Source organism: Thunnus albacares, chromosome 24 (assembly GCF_914725855.1).
Source record: "Thunnus albacares chromosome 24, fThuAlb1.1, whole genome shotgun sequence".
In the NCBI taxonomy this organism is placed as follows: Eukaryota; Metazoa; Chordata; class Actinopteri; order Scombriformes; family Scombridae; genus Thunnus; species Thunnus albacares.
Genome location: NC_058129.1, coordinates 8627585 through 8652390, shown reverse-complemented (window position 1 = coordinate 8652390; position 24806 = coordinate 8627585). Strand labels below are relative to the sequence as shown.

The following is a 24806-nucleotide window of genomic DNA, read 5'->3' as shown; positions in this document are numbered from 1 at the left end:
CCCTCCCCATCCATCCAACCGTACGCCTGCACTGGGCGAGCTCACGCTGGCATAAAAGCCTGTGAGTGGGTGTTTTCAAGAGAATTCAAAGCAGAGGGGCTACCTGAGCAAGCCGGTGCCAGTGCAGTGTATCGTATTTCTTTGAAAAACATTGCGCACAGCCCCTTAAGGCGCAACTAGAAGCACTTCTTCAGAGCTCCCACATTTGCAAAGTAGTAGTTGTGTTGTGTTGCACTACTTCCTGGTTTTGTTTTGCATGTTCTGTTTTAAGTTTTATTTTCCACTTTTCTTGTTGTTGTCGAATAAGCCTCTCCATCTGCAGTAGGGGCATCATCTGTACTGCTTGTGTGCTACATGTATGCAAACACACACACACATACATCCAAGCATATATACGCAGGCAATTCCTGGAGCAAACCTCACAACTGGTTCATAACAATCTCACAGATGCCATGTTGGATCTTTTCCTGTTTTCCACTCCTCCCAGTTTCACCTTTTTACCTCTTTCTGGCTGCAGGATAAAAGAGCGAATAAATCATGTGAGGAAACAGTTACGGGGCCGTGCTTGTCAGGGTGAGACAGACACAGGAAAAATGATCACAGAAGGTGTCTAAAAATGGCCTCTGATCGCAAGCTCTCCTGTTGCCGTGTGTCAGCAGGAGCCAGGGAAGCAGGGCCAGGTTTGAATGCCAGAGTGACGCATGTGTGCCCCATTTTAAACCTGGAAATTTCAGCACAATGCTGGCACTCTGGCCACGCGCAGCTGGCAATCATTTACTGGTAGTTCTATATAGAGGTGCCACGAGGATGAACAGACGAGAAGTGTTCCACAGGTAGAAATGTAACTGGCAAACAATCATGTAATCTTTAACCGGTGTGAAATTGCCCACAACAGCCAGAATTTAAATTAGTGCATTTAGACGTTGACTGGATATGGGAGTCTCTCTCTACTCTTTCTTTTTTTCTTTGTTCTAATGGCCTCTGTGTGCAATGAAAATACATTAACATCAACTTTTGTAAGAGATCTTTCTTCCTCTATTATGAAAGTATATCAGTTTCTTTTAAATGGAACAATTTTAGATAATTGACGTCTTTAAAAATATCTTTTAAAACAACTCCTATATCCTACCTGGAATTTAAAAAAAATATGAGAATGGAATCTCCCAGTGTGACAAATATAAATCATAGGTTAATCGTTAAATGAAAAGAATTAATAATTTCTCCAAGATTCCCCCTTCCATCATTAACCAAGGATCCGGTCCGGTACCTTGCACTTTATTACCCCTCATAGGCCAGCAATGTGTGCACTTCCTGTGAGTCACCGTCTCTTCCTGTAATTGGCATGCAGCAGCAGTAGCAGCAGGAAGCAGAGCTGCTCTTTAAAGATGCATGTGGGACAAGGAGCCGGAGAAACACTGACGTCAGCCCCTCGCTGTCTGTCTCCGTCTGCCCCTCTCTTTCTCTCTCCCCTCCCCGCCCTGCATAAAGATCCTTCCAGCTAGGACACAGTTAACACTTAAAAATCACCAGCTGTGCTGCATACAGTGGAAGCTTCGTAGACTACAGTCAACCCCATCGTACGGTTATTCACACCGTCATTTCATTTTTTTAATTTAAAGGCACTGTTTGAAAAGCCTCTCACACCCAAACTGTTTGTACAGTTTGTAGTTAATACGAATGCTAGCTGGTTAGAATCAGCCATTAGCATCTCCTTAATTATTATGTGGCTTCTCAAACCCAAATCCTGGACCAAAACACTTTGGGGATGAATAGAGAAGAGAATAAAATGATCATAAATCATGTAGCCAGAAGAAGTAAACATTTCAGTGAAAGGCAGTGTTGTTTACCTCAGAAGTAAATAACATAAGTAGTTAGTAATACCTATATATAGAGGGACAGGATGTTGCAGACATGTTGAGAGGTTCAGAGTCTGGTCAACTCGTGACCCTCTGAACTGTCATTGTGACATGACAAGCAGTAACCAATCACATCATTCCATGTCCCAGCTCATATTAACCATGTGCTCACAGTGCTGGGGTCTCTGGTAACGTCACTGCTGTTGATGGAGATTGTAAAGTTGCAGCTCCCTCTACTGTCGGAATATGAGATTACATTACACACTTCACAGGCCAATCACTGTGACCACTGAACTGATGGGGAGATAAATTGTTAGAGTTAAATACAATAAGCAGGAATATAGCTCTTCAGCTAGAGGACAAGGGTTCAATCTGTCATCTCCCTGTGTCATTATACTTATCACTTATTAGAAATTACAGACTAGGTCACATGCAATAAGAATTATAATCTGATATGAATCTGTAAAGCATTCACACCTCCACTACTGATTCTGTAACACATACACTTAATTATCCAACTAGTCACATCATCATCTGCCATTTAAATCTTCCTAACTTGTTCTGGGCAGAAATTTGTTGCATGTACGTGTCAGTGAAACATGCTGCTGGTATTACCGCACCAAATCTGAGACAAATAGGACCTGCAAACAATTCCTTGGCATTTGTTTTTACCCACCTGTGCTACCAGATGGGTGGAATGTACTGTCCTATCTTAGCATATCCCATCCATCTGGCACCCGCAACCAAACTGTTCTCTTTCCATACTGCACTGTGGAGCAGGGCTTTCCTCTCAGCCCGTGCACATCACACGCTCTCCGACTGTGGCGACCTTCTGTGATGTGTGATGTGACCAGTGGCTTCTGTCCTTTGCTGGCTGTCTATTGTCTATTAACAAGCACCATGCGGCTTTGTTCTGCGTTGGCTTGCTGCCAGGGGCAACCACATGATGGCAGCCAGCAGCTCTTCTATCTGTCTTCCCCCCTCTATCGACACTCCCTCTCTTTCTGTCTTTTCTTTTCTCTCTCTCTCTTTGTCGTGTGGTGGATTAATCTTTATCTCCTAAAGGGAGAATACACACAGAGTGGTGACCAGACCTGGGTCAAATGCTATTTGCAAATAATTAGAAGCTGTTGCTCTTGTCTGCATGAAACACCAGGCAGGTGGTGTCACAACAGTGCGACAGCTAACACAGAAAAGTACTATTCATTGATAAATATGCATCTATGATTTTTTCAATATTGTGTGACACTGTTGTCATGGTAAACATGATCCAACTTAGGCTTTCTTGGTATGCTTGAAACGAACTAGGTCATTTGACATGTCATCTGTTCTGAGGGCAGGGTGAAAACATGATCCCACAAGCGCTTCGTTTGAGGCATACTGAAGCCTTCAGAAGGCAAAAAAATATTATTTGACCCAGATTTTAAGGAGACACCAAACAGCAAAAACATCAGTTATATGTATTTATGTTAAAGGGGACATACTATGCACATTTAAAGGTCTATATTTATTTAACTCATACTGACCCTTTATGCAGCCCCTCAGTTCAGCCTCTGTCTGAAACAGGCCATTTTAGTCTCTTTAAGGCGCCCCTCCCAATGAGCCCCTCTATCCTGATTGGTTAGCTACAAGTTACTACAACAAATGATGAAAAAAACTATGATAGTAGGATTTCACTTCTTTTATTTGTTCTTTACTTGAAATGTCAATTTCTCAAATACATCTGTACATATTCAAGCTGATATCCGTTCATCAGCAAGGTAAAAAAAAAATTGTTGCAAACAAAGCATTCAGAGCAGGCTGAAGCCCTGACTTTTGACTTGCAGCGAGCATTTCTACATATGTTCACCTCAAGTTTTTGAACTTTGACCATGTTTAACACAGACATCCAACTGTATATAAACGGAAAATCACAAAAAGCATAATATGTCCCCTTTAAGTATATTCTTTACGTCTTAAATAATAAAAATCAATTGAAATTTTAATGTCACACGATTATGTACTGAACCATGGAAATGCAGATTTTTTTTTTTGACAATTGTTGTAAATGACATTATGTAGCATACACTTGTGACCACTATCTTGTGAGTAAATAAAGCTTCTCTTTCACAGGTAAACTAAAAATTTTCTCTCCTTGTCTCCTCTCTGTCTTCTCCTGCCCCCCCCCCACCTTCTCTGTCTCTCTCTTCTAGATCATCCTGAAGTAAGTGTCAGGAAGGGAATGGAGTGTCACGAAGCTGCACTAGGAAACCCAAAACAGCCCCTCTGTAAATACTACCTTACCTCTCCAATAGAGGTCCAGCAACCTGCATGCTAAGAGTGTAACACTTCAATTTAACCGTAAGAACTGCAGTGCCGGTGTAACACACACAGAAAAAAAGATATATACTGTATGTATTGCTAGAAAAAAAACTATTAACATGAAAAATTCAAAAATACTCTTATGTATAGTACTACATACATAGCAGACACACTATAGAGGTCATTTTAACAATTGTTCTCCCAAAGTACCGTGGATCCCCTTTCTTTCATATTTATTCTAAGAACCTCTGCACAATGTTCATCCCTTGGTTAGTGAAAAAGAAGCTTGATTTGCACTATATGAGAAATATAGTGCTTTCTGTTGAAGCGGAAAACAGGAAGAGTCACAGAAAACCCGTGCACAACCACACCGACGCACTTGGCGCTTTCAAGGGGCGGCGAGCTCGAGGGTTTTTGTCTCGCGGTCTTTTGCTTTTGTCTCTTCAAAGTTGAATGTCCTTGAGGCAGACAGGCTCATGTTTTCTTAATGTGACTGTCCCTGCGAGGGTTCCTCTGCGACCCTCATCTGCCCATTAAGATGCCATGATGAAGCTTATCCTCCAAACCTCCCCCTCCTCACCCCTCCCCCCTCCGCCAACTTTTCATCTCCGGAAAACATCTTGCCAAAGTTGCAGCCTGGAAGAGATCGGTGGAAATCAACCTGCCAGAAAGCAGAGCCACGTTTTGACATCCTGCTCAAAAAAAAAAAAAGTTTTTCTTTCTTTTGCCATTTCCCAAGCTGCTCAGAACGCAACCCAGTCTCCCTTTATTTGTTTTGGTGCTGGGTTGAATTCTTTGTTTAGGAGGAGTGGTGGGATAGTTTGTGCACGGATTTTTGCATGTGGTTTGGGACAGATAGGGGAAGACAGTGCCCAGTGTTGACAGAAGATAGTCGTGGCCATTACCGAAAAGCCTAAAGGCTCGGGTCTGTGCCAAGGGCTTAACAAAGCTTGAGGGTTAGTTCCAGACATACCAAGCCTTGTGTGTGTGTGTGCATGTGTGTTCGTATCTGGAGACTGATGGTCTGCCGGCAGACTGGGACTTGAAGCGAGGTCTAGCAGGTGATGACAACACCAGGCCTGGTAGGACAGTTTTTTTGGGGGGCGGGGGATTTAAGTGCTAAGACTAAACAAAAAAAAAAACAAAAAAAACGGTGCATTTGACGTTGCTCGTCAAGCAAAAGATGACTTGAACTTCGACTGGAGGGCTATCTGTGACCGTCGGTTGTCCTGTCCAACCCTACTATCACCGATAATCCTGTTCCATTTTAGAAAACTGTAGAAGTGCCTAAAAAATGCTCATCAACAACATGCATCCAGAGTGTATCACTAAAAGTCACAGACACAACACACTGGCTGTCAGAAGCAACATGGACTTTCGGGAAAGACATCACATTTTTGCGAATCGTTACTGGAATCAGTTTTCTAGTAACCGTTCATTAACATCACAAGTGACTTTATCGATACAAAAAGAATTTAAAGAAACGACAAATCAAAAATAGCTTTGTAGAATGTTTGGTGACTTTCATGGTGTACCATCGTTTCTTACCATGGTTTGAGTAGTTTACATGAGGAACGTGGGTGAGAAAAAAAAATGTATTGTAAACTGTGTAATGTATGTAAAGTGTCTCTTATTTTGAGAGTTTATATTCATGGTTCTAGAAATGTATTCAAAGTTATTTAAAATTTGTGTTGTGTCTACTATCAAGGTATGTTTGAACCTCCCCTCCCCCAACCCTCCACCACCTCCATCGCCACCTCTCAGAACAATCATTTCTTTCTTTTTTTTTTTTTTTTTAGCCAAGATCATAAAATGTTGTTTCATTATTTTAGACCAACCCTCTTTAATTTTTGCATTTTACGATTAGCGTGTTTTAACTCATGATACTAAATCTCTATTTTCCATTTTTCAAAAATTCAGATGTAATTTCATGGTGCTTGATTAATATTTGACAATCCACAATCATACTTTTGGAACAAGAGTGAAGCTCTGGTTTCACATTTTGGTTTCATTCTCTTTGATTGTCTTCTCATGCATTATGATTTGTATGTAATATTTGTGGAAGGTGGTAAAAGTTATATTTTGTTGTAATTTATCTTATGTTACTCTTGGTCAAATTTTAGTCAAAAACAATGTTGTAAACTATTCTATTTTGAAATGAATGTAATTTATTGAGCTGTGCTACATTCTGCACGGTTGGTCATTTCAAGGTCTAACCTGTCAGGTCAGCGAATGAGAAGTCGCACACAGGAACAAGGGGCGGGGTTTAAAAGTCAGCCCGCCAATGGAAAGCTACTGGATCTTTCTTGCCTTCTCATCGAAAAAAAAGATCACGGTGTTGCAGTAATGAGCATAGTAATAGAGTTGCTTGTGTTGTTGGAAAAAAAATGTTTATTGTATAGATGACATTTTACCAAAAAAAGAGAAGAAAATTTCAAAAAAGATGTACTTTTCACTCTAGTATGATAGTATTTCATAACAATATTAAGTTGTTGCTGTGGCAACCAAATGTTGCAATTACTAAAGTTCGGTATTTTTGTAAATGACATTGTTAAGTTGATTTTTGTTTCTTTTTGCTAGAACACTGTACACAAGGTAGATTGTAAAGAAGATATGAACATTTCTTATTCTTCACTGAGATTATGACAATGACCTAATATTTTCATTAGCAAATAACAGCCTCTATAGTGCTGTGACTGTAACACTTAAATAGATTTAAAGTCATCAATGTTACATAGATTATATATATATATATAAATATATATAAATATATAAGAATGAGATCATCTATAAATTAATAAGTTCAGATGTACAACTCTTCCCCTGAGAAAGGACCTTTAGGTTCCACACTGAGACATTTTATTCGATGTATCACTAGAGTTAAGGATTGCACTTTTCATATTGTTTAAAGATGTGATCTGTTTTCATTTCCTTTAAGGGTTTAGAGGTTACTGCACCCTGTTAGTACAGTAAATCTGTTTATCAATCAAAAGCAGATGCTATCGGTAAATAACTTTAATTAAACATGTTGCATGGGAAAACAATATTTTCTTTTCTTACTAAATGATAACTGAATGTTTCTAGTGAAAAAAAAAATGTCTGTACACAAAATGTCATTTGGTGACCCACAATGCCCTTGTGTATGGGATCCTCTTGAGATGTAATGTTTTTGAAATGTGTTGGCAATGATTGACTGATGGTAAAAAGAAAAATGTAAGCACTTTCTGAGCAGTTGGTCAACTGAGCAGACTCAGCTTATCCAAACACTTTGCCTTATCTTGAGTCCATCGTGCTTAAGGTTTTATGTTTTTAAGAGCTCTTATGAAATTTATTAAGGAGGCTGAACGGGTCTCTCTTCTCAAACCCCTTCTCAGTTTTATTTCAAATATATATCTTTATATCTAAAGTCATTTTTTAAGGTGTTAATGTGCGCATCACAAGGCCAAAAGGGGTGACTGCAACAGAGTGAACAGTCATGGATCTTTACTTGTAGTCTCCCACATCTGTAGTGAAATCTTTTTGTCCCATTGCCTTACAATGGAACAGTTTGGAGCTTGTAATTCACAGCTTTAGCCAGCAGAGGGCACTACACTGGAGACTGCAGGTTAATGATTGTGACTGCCTGTGCCATCGTTGTTGCAGGGTACCCTACCAACAAAGTAAAGACATAAACATAATTCGACAAGAAAACCCTCATCGGATTTATAGGTTCAATGTAATCATTTTTCAATGTATTCTTTTTTTTTTGCATATATTTTGTGCTATTTTATGTTTCTATAGTCAAATGTTTCTTTGGTTCCAGCAAGATAGTGTAAAATCTATTGAAAGAAAGAAATAAAGAAAATCAAAGGAATTTGTTTGTCTCGGCCATTTATTTGTGACATGTTTGTGTATTATTTGACACGGTTTATACTTAAACATGCATTAAGTGTCCCAGACTTATTATTAGTGACACATACAGAGATTATGTTTTGTTTAATTTGTTACAGGATAACTGTTTATATGAGACCAGTAAGGCTAAAATACGGTCAAGTCAACCAATTCATCTGTGTTCTCTCATTGTGCAAACTTCCTCTGACTTAAATGTCGGTGGTTTTTCTTCAGGGCTCTCTCAAAGACCCCTGGTGGTCCCTGAAGACCACTTTGGGAACCACTGCCATAAAAGTAAATAAACAGCAGATCACAGTGTAATTAGAGCAAAATTTGCACCAGATAATAGGCTCTGAAAATACACTAAGAAGACTAATGACATGATTTTAATGCTGCTTGCAATAAAGTATGTCTGAGCTTTCCAGAATTCTTTTTCCACAGATGATAAACATGACGATAAGACAAAGTACTGGGGACAAGCAATTTATGTCTATGTCATTTCCTGTTTCTGCAGTGGAGCATTTTCTGAATTTGAGTAAAATATATATATAAATACCGGGTATATGAGAGGTCAATAATACCACTGCTTTCATGGCTACATGTGAAAACAGGCCTGTGTCTGATGTTGGCAGCAGTGGATGGAAAAGGTGTTCAGTATTACCAGAAATGCTATGACCTGAATAGAGTATAACACAAGCTAACAAATTAGAAACAGGTCATTGTAGAAATGCGAAGGCAAAGTTGGAAGATCACCCTTTTAGTTGTTATACCACCCAGTTGGCCAGCTAAGAGTAAAATATTGTAGCTTAGACTCGCTGTTGGCTGCTCTTTGCTAATTGTACTAATATCAGTGTTGCCATCAGAACTGTGTTATCACATATGATACCAATCAGCATATCCCAGATGTGTCCCAGACAAGGTCAGGAGCACAGGATGCAAATTCAAGGGGAGACGAGACGTAACAAGACTCTTACTGATACTGCTGGTGTGCAAGGTCAGAAAATTGAGCTGAGCCTCGTCTGGAACAACTCCCATCATCTAATGGGTAGCAAATGCCCCAAATTCAAATGATAAAGCCCTATAGTGGCCATAGGAAATATGAAGCTTGTCTGTTGAACAATGAGCAAAGAAGAAAACTGAATGACACAGACCCACATAGTTCACAAAGGGAGGAGGTCAGGTGTTTGAATGGGTCAACAAAACATCAGACTTTAACATGCAACAGTTAATGTTGGTTACTTTTAACCATGATTCTACAATGATCTAACCCTAACTAAGTTGTTATTTTAACTCAAACCATGATCTTTCCCTAAACTGTGCCTAACCCAGAGCATAACCGTAAGTGGTGTCAAATAAAAAGGTGATTTGTAACCGTTTGGAAGGTACTGACAAATGATCTCATTATGTTAACAGGAGTATTAGATCAGAAAACACTTATTGCTGTTGTAACTGTGCTTTGTCCAGTTTCCCATACTGGTATAGTTCTTCATGAGCCATTTTCTCATATGAGCCCCAGAAAGTGTCCAGAGAATCATGTCCAGACATTGTCCAGAGTTGCCCTTTCACACAAGTAGCCCAGCACACATCAGGTTGTCCGTGTTAGGGGTGAGTGATACTGCAAAATTTCGATCCAATACCAAGTAATACAGGGCCAGAATCACCAATATTGATACTGACACCCATACTTTTGATTATTAAAAGCTGCTTTTATACTTTCATGTTGGGGAGAGCAGTGTGTCATGATCTATGGGGTGAATGCATCATCAATAGGCTAAATTTGAATACATTTTCATGACCACTGAATGATTTGCCAAATGTTAGCAATCATTGCCACCTGTGAGACCAGGGTTTGATTCCCAACTGAAGCATGTGGTATAGTTTTTTCAATTCAATTAAAATAATTAATTTAGATAACAAGTTTCAATGGGCTGAATATATTATTTGAATGTCTAAATATAGTCTATATGGCACCAGGGTGGTGCCTGGGTAGAGTGAGCAGGAGGCAAGACATGACGCAAAAAGTATAAATAAATTACCCTTATTCTTCACCCTTGGATGGTTGTATTCTTCCAGTTTCGCGCCAGTCACATGATATAAACGTCATCAACACACCCATGCGCTTGCTGTAAATTCTCTGGAAAACAACCTGCTGTATTCACACATAGGCTCAGTCAAACATTACATGGACTTTGTACTAGGGAGTTAGCAGGTTAAAGTCTGTTTAATGTCTGGTCCACTTGATTTGGACATTTACGTTTCCACATACAGCTCCTCCGGGTAATATCCGGTAACTTCAGGGTTGCAGTGCATGTGTGAAAGGGGCTCTAGCCTACATTACTTTGTTTCTATGAACAGTGTAATGTCTTGTGTAAATCCTTACAAATGATATATCATTAAAAAAAGAAGATGCTTTAATGTTTAATCCCACATTTCTATTTTCGTTATATTTAAGAATGCCTCTCTTCACATTCCTCTCATCTTTGTCACAAACATCCTGGTCTTATCCTCCCTCTTTTTGTTAGTGGCACTAATCACCTCCCATATCATCCAGGAAATAGTAACATCCAGTGGATGCAGCGACTCCAGAGGCGTGGATTCCCAGCACTGTTGTCTTCTTCAGGATAAATAGCCTCTTTGCCTTTAACTCTACTGTACCCCAGTGTGCAGAGAAATGTAGTGTTAGCCTTCTGAAAAAGATGTGCAGTCTAGTTGCTTCTAATAATCTTATTTTTGCCACACCGACGCCTTATTGCATTATGGATGCCTCGGGAATGGTGTCCCTTCAAGATAGCGTGGGAATATTTCAGTAGAGGCTGTGCATCTCCGGGCTAAATGCTCCAGCATCATCCTAATTTAACCGCTTGTACCTACATCTCATTTACCGTAAGCTGTCACCGTGTCATGCCTGTTGTCTGAGTCCAGGCTGTGTGCATGGGGATGCGTTTCTTTTATCCGCAGCTGAAGACTTTATTCTCTGCATGCCGGATTTAAGAAGACAGGAGCGCTATGCGGGAGTATAAGGTGGTGGTGCTCGGCAGCGGCGGGGTGGGGAAGTCGGCGCTCACGGTCCAGTTTGTCACCGGGACATTTATAGAGAAGTACGACCCGACTATTGAAGATTTCTACAGAAAGGAGATCGAGGTGGACTCCTCTCCGTCGGTGCTTGAGATCCTCGACACCGCCGGCACCGAGCAGTTCGCCTCCATGAGGGACCTTTACATCAGGAACGGCCAAGGCTTCATCCTGGTCTACAGTCTGGTCAACCAGCAAAGTTTTCAGGACATCAAGCCCATGAGAGATCAGATCATCAGGGTCAAAAGGTGAGACATTGTCCACTTGATTGTGTAAACCACCTTTGAATTATTAATATAGTCTGATGCAACAGACAGCTTATTAAATATGTTTTGGCCCTTTAAATAGTCACATGTTAAAGGGGCTACACCCTTGTCAGTCCAAGAGGATTCCCCAAATTGGTATTGAGTTGAATAGTGGTTCATAATTATTGCTGAATTCTCTAATTAATTAACCACAGTGAAATTAAACTACATTTTGCTGGAGTACCACCTGGTACCTCCCAAGAGCCCCTGGAATTCCTTGAATTTAACTCGGAGAGCCTCCCAAAAAATGCAAAATTTTTTACACTCATCATCTCTAACTTTCATCCTCTCAGCTCCCTCCTCTCCCTCCTCCATCTCTGTGAGAAGCCGCAACTACCAGCTCATGTTCCTCATAAGAGGCCAGCTGCGGCTCACCTGTCATATATCAACCCGCTGAACTCTCCCTTGGTTTGATATTCTCTGTCTCACACACATGACTAACTCTGGATGGTTTCGATCAGTGCATTACTCAACGAATCCACTGAGCTCATCTCATGGCTGAATGAGAAGGAGAGTGGAAGAAAAGCTCTGATCTTTCCTTTTGGTTGTGACATAATGGTGGTTTTGGCTCAGGGCCTCCCTTTATTTTGGATATTTAATGACACTGACCGAGTTAGGAATCTTTTGGGTTTTAGCAGAAGGTGTCTGAAAAAGCCATCTTCTTCTACTGGGAAGCTCTGATACCACATCAACACACTAGCAGGGAAAATATAATGAAGTGACATAACTGACAAAGGTAGCTAATAGCTATCTGGTTTAGAAATCACTTTGTCAGACCTTATGTTGAGACAGGAATGTATGCTGCAGTTATAATCCTAGATTACAGTTTCCCTTAATGATGTTAAAGATTAAAAAATAGTTAGATTGTGATGTTCTACTCTTGGCTGTTAAAATCAAGGCAATAATTATGACATTGTTATTAATGAGCCCATTATGTTGAGATATAAGGTTAGTTTTTGTATAAGGTTATACAGTATATGGCTACATTTACGGGTTTTGTATGAGAACATGAAGGACACTCATGTAGACATTTCATTGGTCAACATAATTTGTCCCAGATTATCATTGGCCCTTCAATTTGTCACATTTTAGAGGGTATATGGACCCCTGTCAGACCAAGAGCCTTCTACAACTTTAGTGTTAGGTGGCAGTGAAAGTTATTTTTGCCATAATCAATCACTGCTGCATTCTCTAATTAATTTATAGTGAAATAAAACACCATGAAATTAAACTACATTTTGCTGGAGTACCACCTGATACCCCTTAAGAGCCCCTGGAAGTTCATGAATCCCACGTGGAGAACCTCTCAAAAAATGCATGATTTTTAACACTCCAGCCCAGGATCATCTCACACGTAAATCATCTCAGCTACCTTTTCTTTCCTACTGTCTTGCTCTATAGGGGAATAGAGGTACTTATTACGTAGGGCCCCAAACTCACAGGGCCTCAAGGTGTCAGTCACCCCACATTTGGGAAAAATATAAAGGATAATTCCAGTTCATTACAACTTGGGTCTTATTCATATAGTTTTGGACTTTGTTTCTATTGGGTATGGCATTATACTCACTAAGTAGCTGCTGTGATCTGAGAGTGTGGCGACATCACTACAATGAAGTCCAACAAGGCAAGAAACAAGCAGTAATATGTTCAGAGGTTGTAAGCTTGCCATGCTTACAACCTCTCAGTTTATCCAGATTATATAAAACACTTTATTTGGTGGTAAAACTGGAAGTGAGTGCGCTTGAAATGTGGGTAATTATACTTAATTGCACAGGAAAACTGTGCGCCCAGATCAGATCAGATCAGCAATTAATTACCTGTAGGAATGAGGGCCAAAACTATGAAGATAAGATTGTTTTGATAAACTGGAATGATCCTTTAATCACGTGCAGGTTGTCAGGGTTGCCCCTTGTTAAGATCAGGATGCACGTGTATAACAGCATCAAAAAAGTTCATTCATTCAAAAGAATTATTTATTAACCTACAGTCATATATTTAGAGTTGAACCTGTATTGTTCAGTGCAGTGCTTTTTGTCATAGACTCCTCCCCATCCCTGAAGTGAACTGAGTGCTCCCGTGGCACCTACGTCACAGGCCGAGTGGAAGCAGGACAGCGTCACAGCTGACGAGGCACAGCAGGGAAGAGTGCACGAGGGAACTCCTTTGAAATGAATAATATAATGAGGGATAAAACTGAGCTCTGTCGCCTCTAGCCAGCCGCCACCCAAAGCAGCAGCCCACACTGCACCAGCAGCCACTGTCCTCAAGTGTACATCTATAAATATTTCATACTTTTATTTCACACTGCTCTGGGTTTGAAGTAGGTTTTGTTACTGTATGTGCGAAACTGTGAATAAATAGTGTCCTTAAATGCGTACAGTAACCCACATTATCATTTTAATTTGTTAATAATTTGTCTATTAATCAGTAAACATCAAGTGTTTTGTGTATAGATATAGATGTTTGTCAGAGATGTTAATTGACTACAATTTTGATAAATGATTAATTATTAATATATAATTATTATTAGGTACAAGCAAAAAACTGGTTCCAGCTACTCAAATGTGAGGTTATGTAATCATAAATTGAATATCTTTTTGAAGGTTGGACTAAACAAACTATTTGAAGACATCACCCTTTGGCTCTGGGAAATCGGGAAGGGCATCAGTACGTACATCAGCGTGCAACTGGACTGTTCTTTTAGGATAGGAAAATATTTTTTGTATGCACATAGATTATATTTTGTAGAGAAATTACAATCATGCAAAGACTAATTGAATTTGAGCAAACAATAATCTATTCTGTTATTGAAAAATTCCACCACTGTCACTCAGTTTTACTCGGTTGCCTTTTTTAAAATTCACAGCTTTGTGCTCTCTCAAAGAGAAAGATGAGCGATTCTCATCACACAACAGGCGTCAATCAGAAAAAATTGAGAAATAATTGAAACAACGCAACAGACATACAGTAGAAAATAGTCCTTCCTGTAATACAGCACAAAAAATGACAAACATATTCAATGAAAATGTGTTTAAATCCACTTTTTGTCTGACTTTAAAGAGTAACTTAACACTGAATCCACTTATTTAGCTGGTAAATTATATATACAAGCACTTTATTACACTGTCAACAGGAATTCTGGGTCACCCATACATTCAAAGCTCTTCTCTACACCCCTGATGTAGCTTTTACTGTATATTATGACATTATTATTAAATTTAACCAACATGAGAACCAGATCAGTGCACATTGCCGACACATGCATGCAACATCAACGTTGGTTTATTTAAGGATAGTAAGAACAGGCTCAGTTGGTCGTTTAAACACATGCAGACTATCCACTGGGTGTCCATCCTTAATGAAACAACCAACAAATTCAGCTCCTGGTCTCCATTAGCTGTCTCCAGGAGATCAGCCACCCTCCTCCCAAACTTCTTGCTGAGCCAGCAGCAGCAATGAGCACCACACCGAGATATAGTATGTGCCCACTCACCAGATCTTAATGGGATTGTGTTGGGTTGGAAGCCAAGAAGACATCAGGCCTCCATTAAGGAGACATATAAACCAGAATGCTTATGCAGGGCTCCTGGTGGGGGAAGCATGAGAAAGAAGCAAGAATACTATAGGTTACTGTTCTGCGCCTCTGCAGGTGGCTTGAAGCCATGAGATACTGTCTCCTGCAGTGCACGAATCCACATATCACCTTCGCCGTGCTGACTTGCATGCATGAGGAGGGGCAGTGAGAAGCAGTAAACACACTTTCCCCCACTTGTCTCCCATCCAAACTGTGTGTTTTTCACAGAAATCAGCATTTTTGTCTCAACCATATCAGATTATTTGTTTGATAAGACACCCTGCCATGCTCAAATCTTATTTGTATAATTGGTGTATATCTGTGCTAGAACACAATACTCTCTGTAGACTCCAGCACCTCACAGGCTAACCAAATAAACCCCATGTCAGTCGCTATCAGTGAAAACAACATCTGGGTGTAGCCCTCCTCACAATCTAATAATCTCATTGCCTGCATGTAAAGGTTTATAGTTCTGTCGGCGCAGGAGGAAACACGTTCAAAGCACTCGAGCTGCGATTCCATGCTGCACTGATGCTGTGTCTAATAGCAGGAGGTTAGTGTCACGCACCGCTGAGTGGGAATAGGGTGGAGAGACCAAAACTACGTATCCCAGGGGGCACTTTGGTGTAGGTACAAAGCAGCTTCCTGGCCTCAGGCTTTTAGTGTTTGCCATCAGGAAAGAGGGAGTTGTTCAAGCAGCTGAGGAGAGCCACCAGTAAAGTGCTCATTGTTGAGGTGTTAGTCGGTGTTAAGTGCTGGGTCTTCACAAGTGTTTTCACCATTCTCAGAAGCTTTGTCCCTTTCTCACATTCAGACCAGACTTGTAGCATTCTGGCAGCTCTCAAACATCCAAAAACACATCTGTGCATCATTCAAATACAATCTAATAAACACTGGGACAGTCATTCCTAATGTTTTTCGGTATTAACTCTTTAAAGTGAAGCCACCACTTAAGAAAAAAAAGATTTAGCTTTGATCTGGGATTTCCCATATGTAGATGATTATCATTTTTTTTTAACTATCAAACTGAAAACAAACTTGCACACTCATATTACTCATTGCAGCCTTTTTCCAGACCTCTGAATCACTGCCCACATCTCAACCGATTCAAGTAAGTCTGGTGTTGTAAAAACATTGGCTCGAGCCAGTCGGAGCTTTGAAGGTGGAAAATAACGATTCCTAAATTGATATTTTTCTTCAATGAACATGACAAAATCGCTAACCGATCCACGCAACTGCTACCGCAGCTTCCATATCAACTGGAAATGACGTCGGCTAGATGGACACATCAATTGCTGCTGATTGGCTAGGGCAATATTTTGAATGTGAACAGCAGTAGTTGGCATCCACTCATCATTCACTCATGAAAACACAAAACTGGGACTGAGTCCGGATTCATCATTTTTGCCCACATGAAATTCTGATACTTTCTGAAAATCTTTTTCACATGCAAGTCAAACTGAGTGTATTGTGTCCTCCATCCAGGAAAAGCTGGAACCCCCATTAATGGTTGAATCTCCGCTTCCAGCCTCAACACACACTAAAGAAGGGAATTTGGACCATTTGGGACTTATTAGTTGTCCTCACATTACAATTTGGGTTTTTGAAATCAGCACAAAAATGCTCACTTTGGATTGTTTTTATTAAACTGTGCAGAACAGCGGGAATAATACAATTAATGAGGACTTGTCCATTAACTCCTGTACTGCTCATACTGTGTTTGCATCCGAAGTAAAGAAAACGAGATTATCTGGAGGAGCTGGGCTGCACCATTAAAGATGGAAATGAAGCTTGGGGATTCATCGTAAAAAAAAAAAAAAAAAAAAGACTCTAAAGACCTTCTCCATCTGTTGTGCAGGCCCTCTCTTTGTCTGTTTATCACAGGAATGTTTGCGGTTTGTTGTTTTGTTGCCTTGCTTTCTTCTTCATGTAGGCACTTCTTCTTCTATGGCACTACAGAAACATTAGCTGCAGATGCTTTGTTCTCTAGTAGTAACACCCCTTTGGGAATTAACACAGTGTAGGCGCTATAGGTTATGTGATTTTTCTGTCCTGTCCTACAAGCAGATACATGGCTGGCTGTCACACAATGTAGCTGCTCCAACTGCTAATTAACAGCAGATGCAGAGCAAAGAGGCGGCTGCAGGGTTGGAGGGCTTCATGTTGGAGATGCCTGACTGTTCTTTTGTAATTTCAGTGTGTGTTTGCCTGTGCTGTGGGGCTTGTGAAACGGGTAAGTGAAGTCACTGTAGCTATTTAGCACAGCAGGTAGCCTTAATAAGGCTGTTGTACCCCGAGGCTAAGTGGAAAATGTAGAGTCTGTCTTTTTTTGTGAGTTATAAACACTGCTTCTTTGTGCGTGGGAGGGTTTGTGTGTTTGCCTTTTTCTCAACAGTTGGAACAACAATGGCAGTGACTTGTTTTTGTGTGTTTTAAAGGTCAAATGTATATCAGCACAAGTTATACAAGATACCACATCCGTTAATGAGGATGCAGCAGTCAGACCTGTGGCTTTTAACAAACGGAGGTACAGAGGATGGCTTTAAAAAAAAAAAAAAAACTGGAGCTCAGCAGTTTGCAGTGTGAAAGCCCTGCAGCTGAGCACCTGAGCTCCCTCTGAGTATCATCCTCAAAGAGTTTTACAGCGACATTTTAGAAATAAATAAACATTTTTTAGCATCACCATCTCTGTATAATTTGCAGTTGGCCACCTGCTGTTGTCTGTCCCATAAATCCAGTGTGACTTATCTCTCATGAATTTTCTGCAAAACAAAAAGCTGCATATTCATACAGCTGGTAGTTTCAAGCAACACATTCCAACTGGGCTGATAATTCCCATAATGCACGGCTGCCAACCCTTGTGCCGGACCAAGAGCAAGTTAGCAATGTTTGTTATTTTCTCCTGTTTTATATTCATATGCATGCAGAGTAAAAACACTTTGAGCAGAATATAAACACTGTAACCACACCTCATAAGCCAGAAAATCCATGAGGATGAGTATGGATATAATGGTCATATAGCAGTTACAAAAAAAAGTGCAAAAAAGTGATGTTTTGAGGATTTAGTAATGTGTGGTTATGTGGAAGAGGTATTCAGTAGTACTAAAAGTACTGCAGCTTAAACATATTCCATTACAAGAAAGCTCCTGTGTTAAAATATTATCATAAAATATTACTTATATTATCAGAATAATGTACTTTAAGCTGCATCAAATTTTTGTTGATATACTTTTTGGATTTTTGGCCACAAGCTGAAAACACAGCAATGGCTCTATTATGTTATTATCATTATATAAAGTTGAATGTGTTGAATAAACAGTGGCTTATTTACATATCCAGCAAACACAGTGAAACATTAGCATTCATTTGGACCTGTGTTTTTGTCCACCTGACAACTTTAAATGCAATTTTTATTTTGGGCTGCTCCAACTCCTGACAGAAATATCTGGCTAGTTAGTTGCCAGCTTTGTCTACTGTTTGGTGCCGGGGCAGTTAGCACACAGCTGGTTTATCTGAGCTTTTTTGTTGAAAATAGCTGCCTGCTGCTATTTGGAACAAGGTTCATGAAAAAAACAGTCAGATTCAACCAAAGCTGTAAAACCAAGACAATGAGCCGAGAAAGGCTAAAAGGCTCATTGGAGCTACATAGATTCATGGATTTACCATTAGAAGTAACTCCTCTCATATTACACATAGTCATTTTGATCGATTGTTAAAGGTGCAGTGTGTAGAATGTAGTGGCATCTAGCAGAACGGACTTGGCAGAAATGGAATATAATATTCATAAGTATGTTTTAATTTGTGTATAATCACCTGAAAATAAGAATCATTGTGTTTCATTAGCTTAAAATGAGCCCTTTTTATCTACAGAGGGAGCAGGTCCTCTTCCATGAAGGCCACCGTGTTGCACCACCATGTTTCTACAGAGAGAAATCCGTCTCTTCTGGGTCATTGTGCTGTTAAAGATTTTGGAGTGACAAGATGTCTAAGTTCCTTTTGCTCTCTAATGCTGCGCCATCATGTATCAGGATCTTTGCAGACAGGAAATGAGGCACAGATAGATAGTTGTGTGTCCCGTGAGTATTACCAAAATGTTTCAGTGATATCTCATTTATCACTAAAAGTCATTGATCAATAATGAGAAATACCTCTTCTTTTTATCGTAGTGCAAATAATAATTACATTTACGGTATTTTATTTGTTATTTTAAAGGGCATATTATGTGTTGGTGTATTTTTGATTTAGAGACATATTAGGTCTATGTATCTGTTCAGCAATTTTATGCAACTTCTTTTAATCTGTGGAACATGTTAGTAATTTTTTTTTGCAATGAAATAAGTTTGAATTTTAATTTTCCAAGTCAAGAATTTGCCAGCACCATTCTTCCATTGTAATGAACACACCATTTTTGGTGGGTGTAGCAACCACCACATTTAAAATTAATTATTTCCGTCCCTGCCTGGCTACCCCACACCCAAGAGTAAAAAAAAAAAAAAGAAAACCAAACTGGGCTGTAGGCTACAGTACATTAGGTAAGCAGTGTTCCTGGCTCCAGAAAGCACAGCTATTTTATACACCAATTTTTCACTGTCATACCATGTGTAACTTTTAGATTGTGGTTTAATGTTTGGATGAACTTGAGTAATGAGTTGTTAGAACACTTGTCATGTAATTTGTGCTCCTCTGCCCAATTTGTTTGACAGTGAAAGTGACTTAAATGCATCGAGAAACTGAACTGAAGAAGAGTTATATTTGTGACTTATTTTGTGTTGGATTCTAGTCCAATTTCATCATCTACATGTTGGCGCTGATATTATTTCCTGAGTGATTATTGTTACTCTCAAAATGCATAAATTTATACTGTAGTATTCAAATTTTTCTTGGCATTCCCCCTACGGCCCTGCTTGCATACTGACAAACCCCAGAAAGCCTCTTCATGTGCAAAAATATCAATTTATTTTTTATACAAGAGGTGACAAAGTGTGAATAATGTGGGATAAAAGGTGAGCATTTTAGTTTAAAACACAAGCATGTAGAGGTTGTTAGAGTTAAAATAGTTCTGAGACACTGAGCGCAAAACTCTTTTTAAGTCTAATATTTAACCCCAAACACTGACTGACATATTCTTCAATAATACATGATATCAGCCTATAAATCCCTGTGGGGCGGGTTTTGTTCCTGCTGTGTTGAGCAGTTTCAGCATCTCCTCATCTGGCGAGGAGGGAGCGGTAGTTTGATGCTGCAAAAAAAACACATTTTATACAAACTCCCCACCCAACCCACCCCAGAGAAGCTGGCTCTCCCTGTGTCTTTGTAGTTATATATAGAGTTTCTCCTGCAACGCTGTCAGATTGCATTTGTCTGCATGGTGCTCTCCTTGTTCACACTTTACACCCTCTAGACTCCAGCTTTCCAAACACACACACACACACTCACACACTCACAGGGGCCGTGCAAGATGCTTGTCCTGCTGAGGTCAGCTGCTGTTTGTACGTGTGTGTGTTGTGCAGTGCAGCGGCTGTTGGGGAGGAAATGTCAAGCTGCAGGGAAGTCTTTGGCATTTGAGCCTTAAAGAGTGAATTTTCTCCGCTTGGCAGTCTTGTTTGTAGACCAATCAGGGCAGAAATTGCTGAAATTATTTATAATCGCGCTTTTTTGGAAGCTTTTTCTGTCTGGCGAATTCCTCCGGGAGGTCAGAGTTTGAGCTCCGCCACAGAACAGCAGCCTCGAAGCTGCCTAACTGTCTTGCTGAAGAATGCTTAAGCAGGTTCAGCAGGTGCTAAAGTGTCCTTCACACTGGGTCTTCCCCGCTAAAGGACGCTCCCTGCACTGGTTCCTCCCTCCGCCCTGCTGCCTGCACTCATTTCCTCCAGCTCTCTGGCCCGCTTTAGCTCAGTGAGACTTTGTCAGCTCTTTTCCACGCCTCGGCTCTTCTCCCAGCTGAGCAGCGTGGCAGCAGGCCACCAATTTGTAGATAAGAGCCCATTTCTCAATAGCACCAGCAGATCAATAATCCAGGCTCGGGATGCACTTAGGAATGAGTGATGGTTCAGGCTATTAGGGGGTCTGTGCCATTACCTGTTGTGAGAATATACAGTATACCCTCTGTAATTGACATTCTGTAGTTTAATCAGAGAAAACATGAAGGGCGTCTTACTGAGATGTCTGGTATCTGAATAAAGTGGGATCAGGCTTTACTATAGAATAATAAGTAACTGTCTTTGTACTGTAACAACCGTAGTGTACTAAGACATTTGGGAAACAGCTTTTAAAAGGTCAGTTCACCCAAATTACAGAACAAAACCATAGCTGGCCAAAAGTATGTGGTGTAATCAATTGATTAATTGTCTGTAAAATGTCAGCAAATTGTGAAAAATGCCCATCACAAGTTCATGAAGCCATAGTTTTCATATGTTTTGTTGTCTGACCAAACAAAAAGATATTCAGTTTACTATCATAGAAGAGTAAGAGAAACAGAAAATATTCACATTTAAGGAGCTGGGAATTTTTACCGTCTTTTTTTTTGATCAACTAATCTATTGACTAATCATTGCAGCTCTAATGTGGACACCCAAACACTACACTCATGCGGACAGGGATGTCCACATACATTGGGCCATATAGAGTATTTTCTTGTTATGTTGTAGCAGTATCTATCCATGCAGAAAGTTGTGTTTTGTTTTGTTTTCTTTGTCCAGGTTTTCTCTGAATAATCCAAACACCTCACTTTGAATGGTTTACATTGGAGCTACTACTTTCTACTGAAGAAATAGTCCCTGTTTTCCATTTCCCAGTGCTTTGAGCTGCCACATTATCTGCAGATGTTACTTAAATCCAGTTCCTGGCACCACAGAACCTAAAGGAACAAGTACCCATGTTGGTAGATGTTTGGGAATGAGTGCCATCACTATAATCAAAACCCCAAAAGAGAAAATATGTTTTGGAGGAATGTTGGAGTGTCATTGAAGCTGTTGTGGTGGCTCATGGTGAAATAACTCCTTACTAAGACACTTTATGTTGTTTTTTTCCTTTAATTTGTCACTCATCTGTGACCCTTTAAGGATCTACATATGGAACTACAGGTGTCTGCTCCCCTCTTCTTCTGTACATGATATTTTGGGATGAAACTCTCAATGCCAGCTGATACACTGCAGAGTTTCAAATGTGGGAACACACAAGAGTCACAGCTAAATATGAAGTAGAAGGTACGAGGCCGATGTTCATGTCCAATCATGTGAGAGCACCACATTAGCTTTATTCAATTATTCAATAACCTATTCCATTACTCTCCCCAGCCTGGTTTCCTTGTATTGATGGCTCAGTGGGAAGAGGACTGGGATCGTCAGCCACACACTGGGGAAAAAAGCTTTTGATCCGTTAAGACATGCTTAGTGCATGATGGAAATGATGCAAAGTGGAGAGCTAACGATTTTAAACAAGAATTGGAAGCCATTAAGCGTACAGCTTGCATGCCATGCACAGGCACGTATAATGCATCCAGGAATAAACAGAGCGTCACAGCGTTCGAAAGAGGCAGTTATTGTTTGTGATGACAGTTTTCTAATGGGACCACCTACTGATATTAGACACCCAGGGAGTGATGGAGGCCTCCTGGGAAGCTGCAACTGAATGTAACTGTGTTTATTCCTCTCCTCTCACTCCATTGTGCACTGTTCAAACCCCTTATTGTTTCAGCATCTAACAAATACAGTATGTAGGCCAGCAATGCACAAACACACACATGCTGTCAGCGAGTTTAGTCTCTCTTTTCCTCCTTCTTTCTCCCCTACGTATCAGGAAGTTCCTGTCTGTAACAAAACACACCCAGCGGGAGGAGAAGGCAGTAAAATTTCAGACGTGCGCTCCTCTGATGTTACTTTCTCTCCTGTTTCCAGGTACCAGCAGGTGCCGGTGGTGCTGGTGGGTAACAAGGTGGACCTGGAGGAGGAGAGGGAGGTGTCCCCCAGCGAGGGCCAGGCGCTGGCCGAGGACTGGGGCTGCCCTTTCATGGAGACATCGGCCAAAAGCAAGACCATGGTGGACGAGCTTTTCGCCGAGATCGTCAGGCAGATGGACTTCTGCCCTCTGCCAGACCGGAGAGAGGCCTGCTGCCCCGCCTGCAGTGTACAGTAGCAGCCTGATATGCCTGCTGGAGGGGTGATGGATGAGAGGATGTTAGAAATTAGAATGCAAATGAATTCCTATGAGATGGATTGAAGGATGGAGGGGGTCAAGAGGAAAAAAAATCCACTCTTGCTATCACTATTTCTACCTGCTTTTCTGTATCTAGCAGTTGAGGCATGTGCTCTGGTTAAGAGGCATTCTGTGGAATGTAGGAAAGCGCTAAGTAAAGCAGAAGTAGACAAAGCAGGTTAAGGGAAATTTTAATTTCATCACTTCTGAGACACAGGCTGGGTTTTCCCTTGAAAGGAAAAACACTTGACCTCCCACATCCATCACCGTCCTCCTGGTTAACAGAGGCAAATTTACGGGGGTTTCCCAAAGGCAGCACGGTGCCAAAACCATCTTAAAAGCCATCTACAAAGTGGATCATAGTGCTAAATGCTTTTGGGAAACCAGCCATAGGTCCAAGCAGGGATGGCAATGTGCTCAGCAGTTTTATTGGTCCTGTTTTCTTCTGCTTGTGTTTTTCTTTTTTGCACTTTTGAGACTTTTTGAGCTTGTACCAGGAAAGACCGATCACCAAGTATCTGAACGCGGATGTCAAGTAACACCACTGTGAAGGAGTCGTACTGGAAGTCAGTTTTACAGCAGGCCCGCCTAACTACGAATGAATGAATGAACAGATGAACGAATGTCTTACAAGGAAATCGCACCTTTGGGGAAATTCATTCGGAAGATCCCAAATGTTGTCATACTGTGGATGATGTGTGCATGAAGTCGTGCCGTCACACTGACACTGAGTACAATCAATCTCACCCAAAGAGACAGTATCAATCAATCAACCAGTCAATCAATCAGTCATTAAAATGTACGAACACTCGTCTTTACACCTTACAGATGATACAAATGCCTTGTTACATTGTATGAAGTGAACATCAGTGTCAGTGTATAGTTCATTTATCTTAAGTCACATGAGATATGTTAGTGGTTTAATGTCAGAAACACTTATTTTCAACAAAAAAAATAAATCTTTATGCACAAATGTGTCTTGCTTATTTATTGTTGAGTGATCATTTGGTGTAAATCATATGAGGAATAATCTGCATCTTTGAACATCTTACCTCTGTCCTTTTACTCCAAACCTCCAGAGGTCATAAGATTTGCCCTCATTGTGAAAATAGCCTCACAGCTGCGCTATTTAGCAGTAATCTGGCTCCATCTTGGCTTGCGTCGAGATGATTTATGATGTTTTGGTCTTGCGGCTGCATTCCCCGATCCGGCGTCCTGCTGCTGCCATTAGTGCCAACACTTACTGCTGATTCTGGTCCTGTAAAATCCAACAAGCATTTGTCAAATTCTGAGTGCCATTAGAGTCCATTAGAGGATGAAATTGAGGACTTTTAGAGCCAAGATCATAACTTTGGATTTACTCCAATCAGCATAAGAGTCTTTCAACACTTCTGAAAGAGAGACTAAGGTAATTCAGAAATAATTTCTTGAAGGATGTCATAAATAAGACTTTAGTACAAATATAAATGTAGGAATAAAGAGAAAAAATATTATACAAGTATAATTATATCAGGAAATGTATCATATACATGTCATGATTACTGTAGGGTTTCTTTAACTGTTATTAATTAAGCTTTTGCATAGGCATAATTGAAATGACTGCAAACAGCGACACCTGCTGTCACAAACTGGAAC

The 24806-nt window shown here is 40.3% G+C and overlaps 2 protein-coding genes across 14 annotated transcripts in view; both read left to right on the top strand.

The window, feature by feature from the left end:
* The window catches only part of mbnl2 (muscleblind-like splicing regulator 2), a 56001-nt gene extending 47991 nt beyond the window's left edge, over nt 1-8010 (top strand). For 11 of the 13 annotated variants that reach the window (XM_044344595.1, XM_044344592.1, XM_044344599.1 and 8 more), the window contains one exon: nt 4049-4162. In XM_044344595.1, coding sequence (XP_044200530.1) covers nt 4049-4063 — 15 coding nt within the window. In that variant the 3' untranslated portion in view covers nt 4064-4162. Of the gene's footprint in view, nt 1-4048 lie in introns of all 13 variants that reach the window. The other 2 variants (XM_044344593.1, XM_044344598.1) reach the window with 1 other exon arrangement.
* Nucleotides 8011-10538: 2528 nt separating this feature from the next.
* Nucleotides 10539-24161, top strand: LOC122976502 (ras-related protein Rap-2a-like). Its single transcript, XM_044345013.1, has 2 exons — nt 10539-11347; nt 22874-24161. The coding sequence occupies exons 1-2, from the start codon at nt 11034-11036 to the stop codon at nt 23109-23111; spliced, it is 552 nt and encodes a 183-aa protein (XP_044200948.1). The 5' UTR covers nt 10539-11033; the 3' UTR covers nt 23112-24161.
* The last annotated feature ends 645 nt before the right edge of the window (nt 24162-24806 follow it).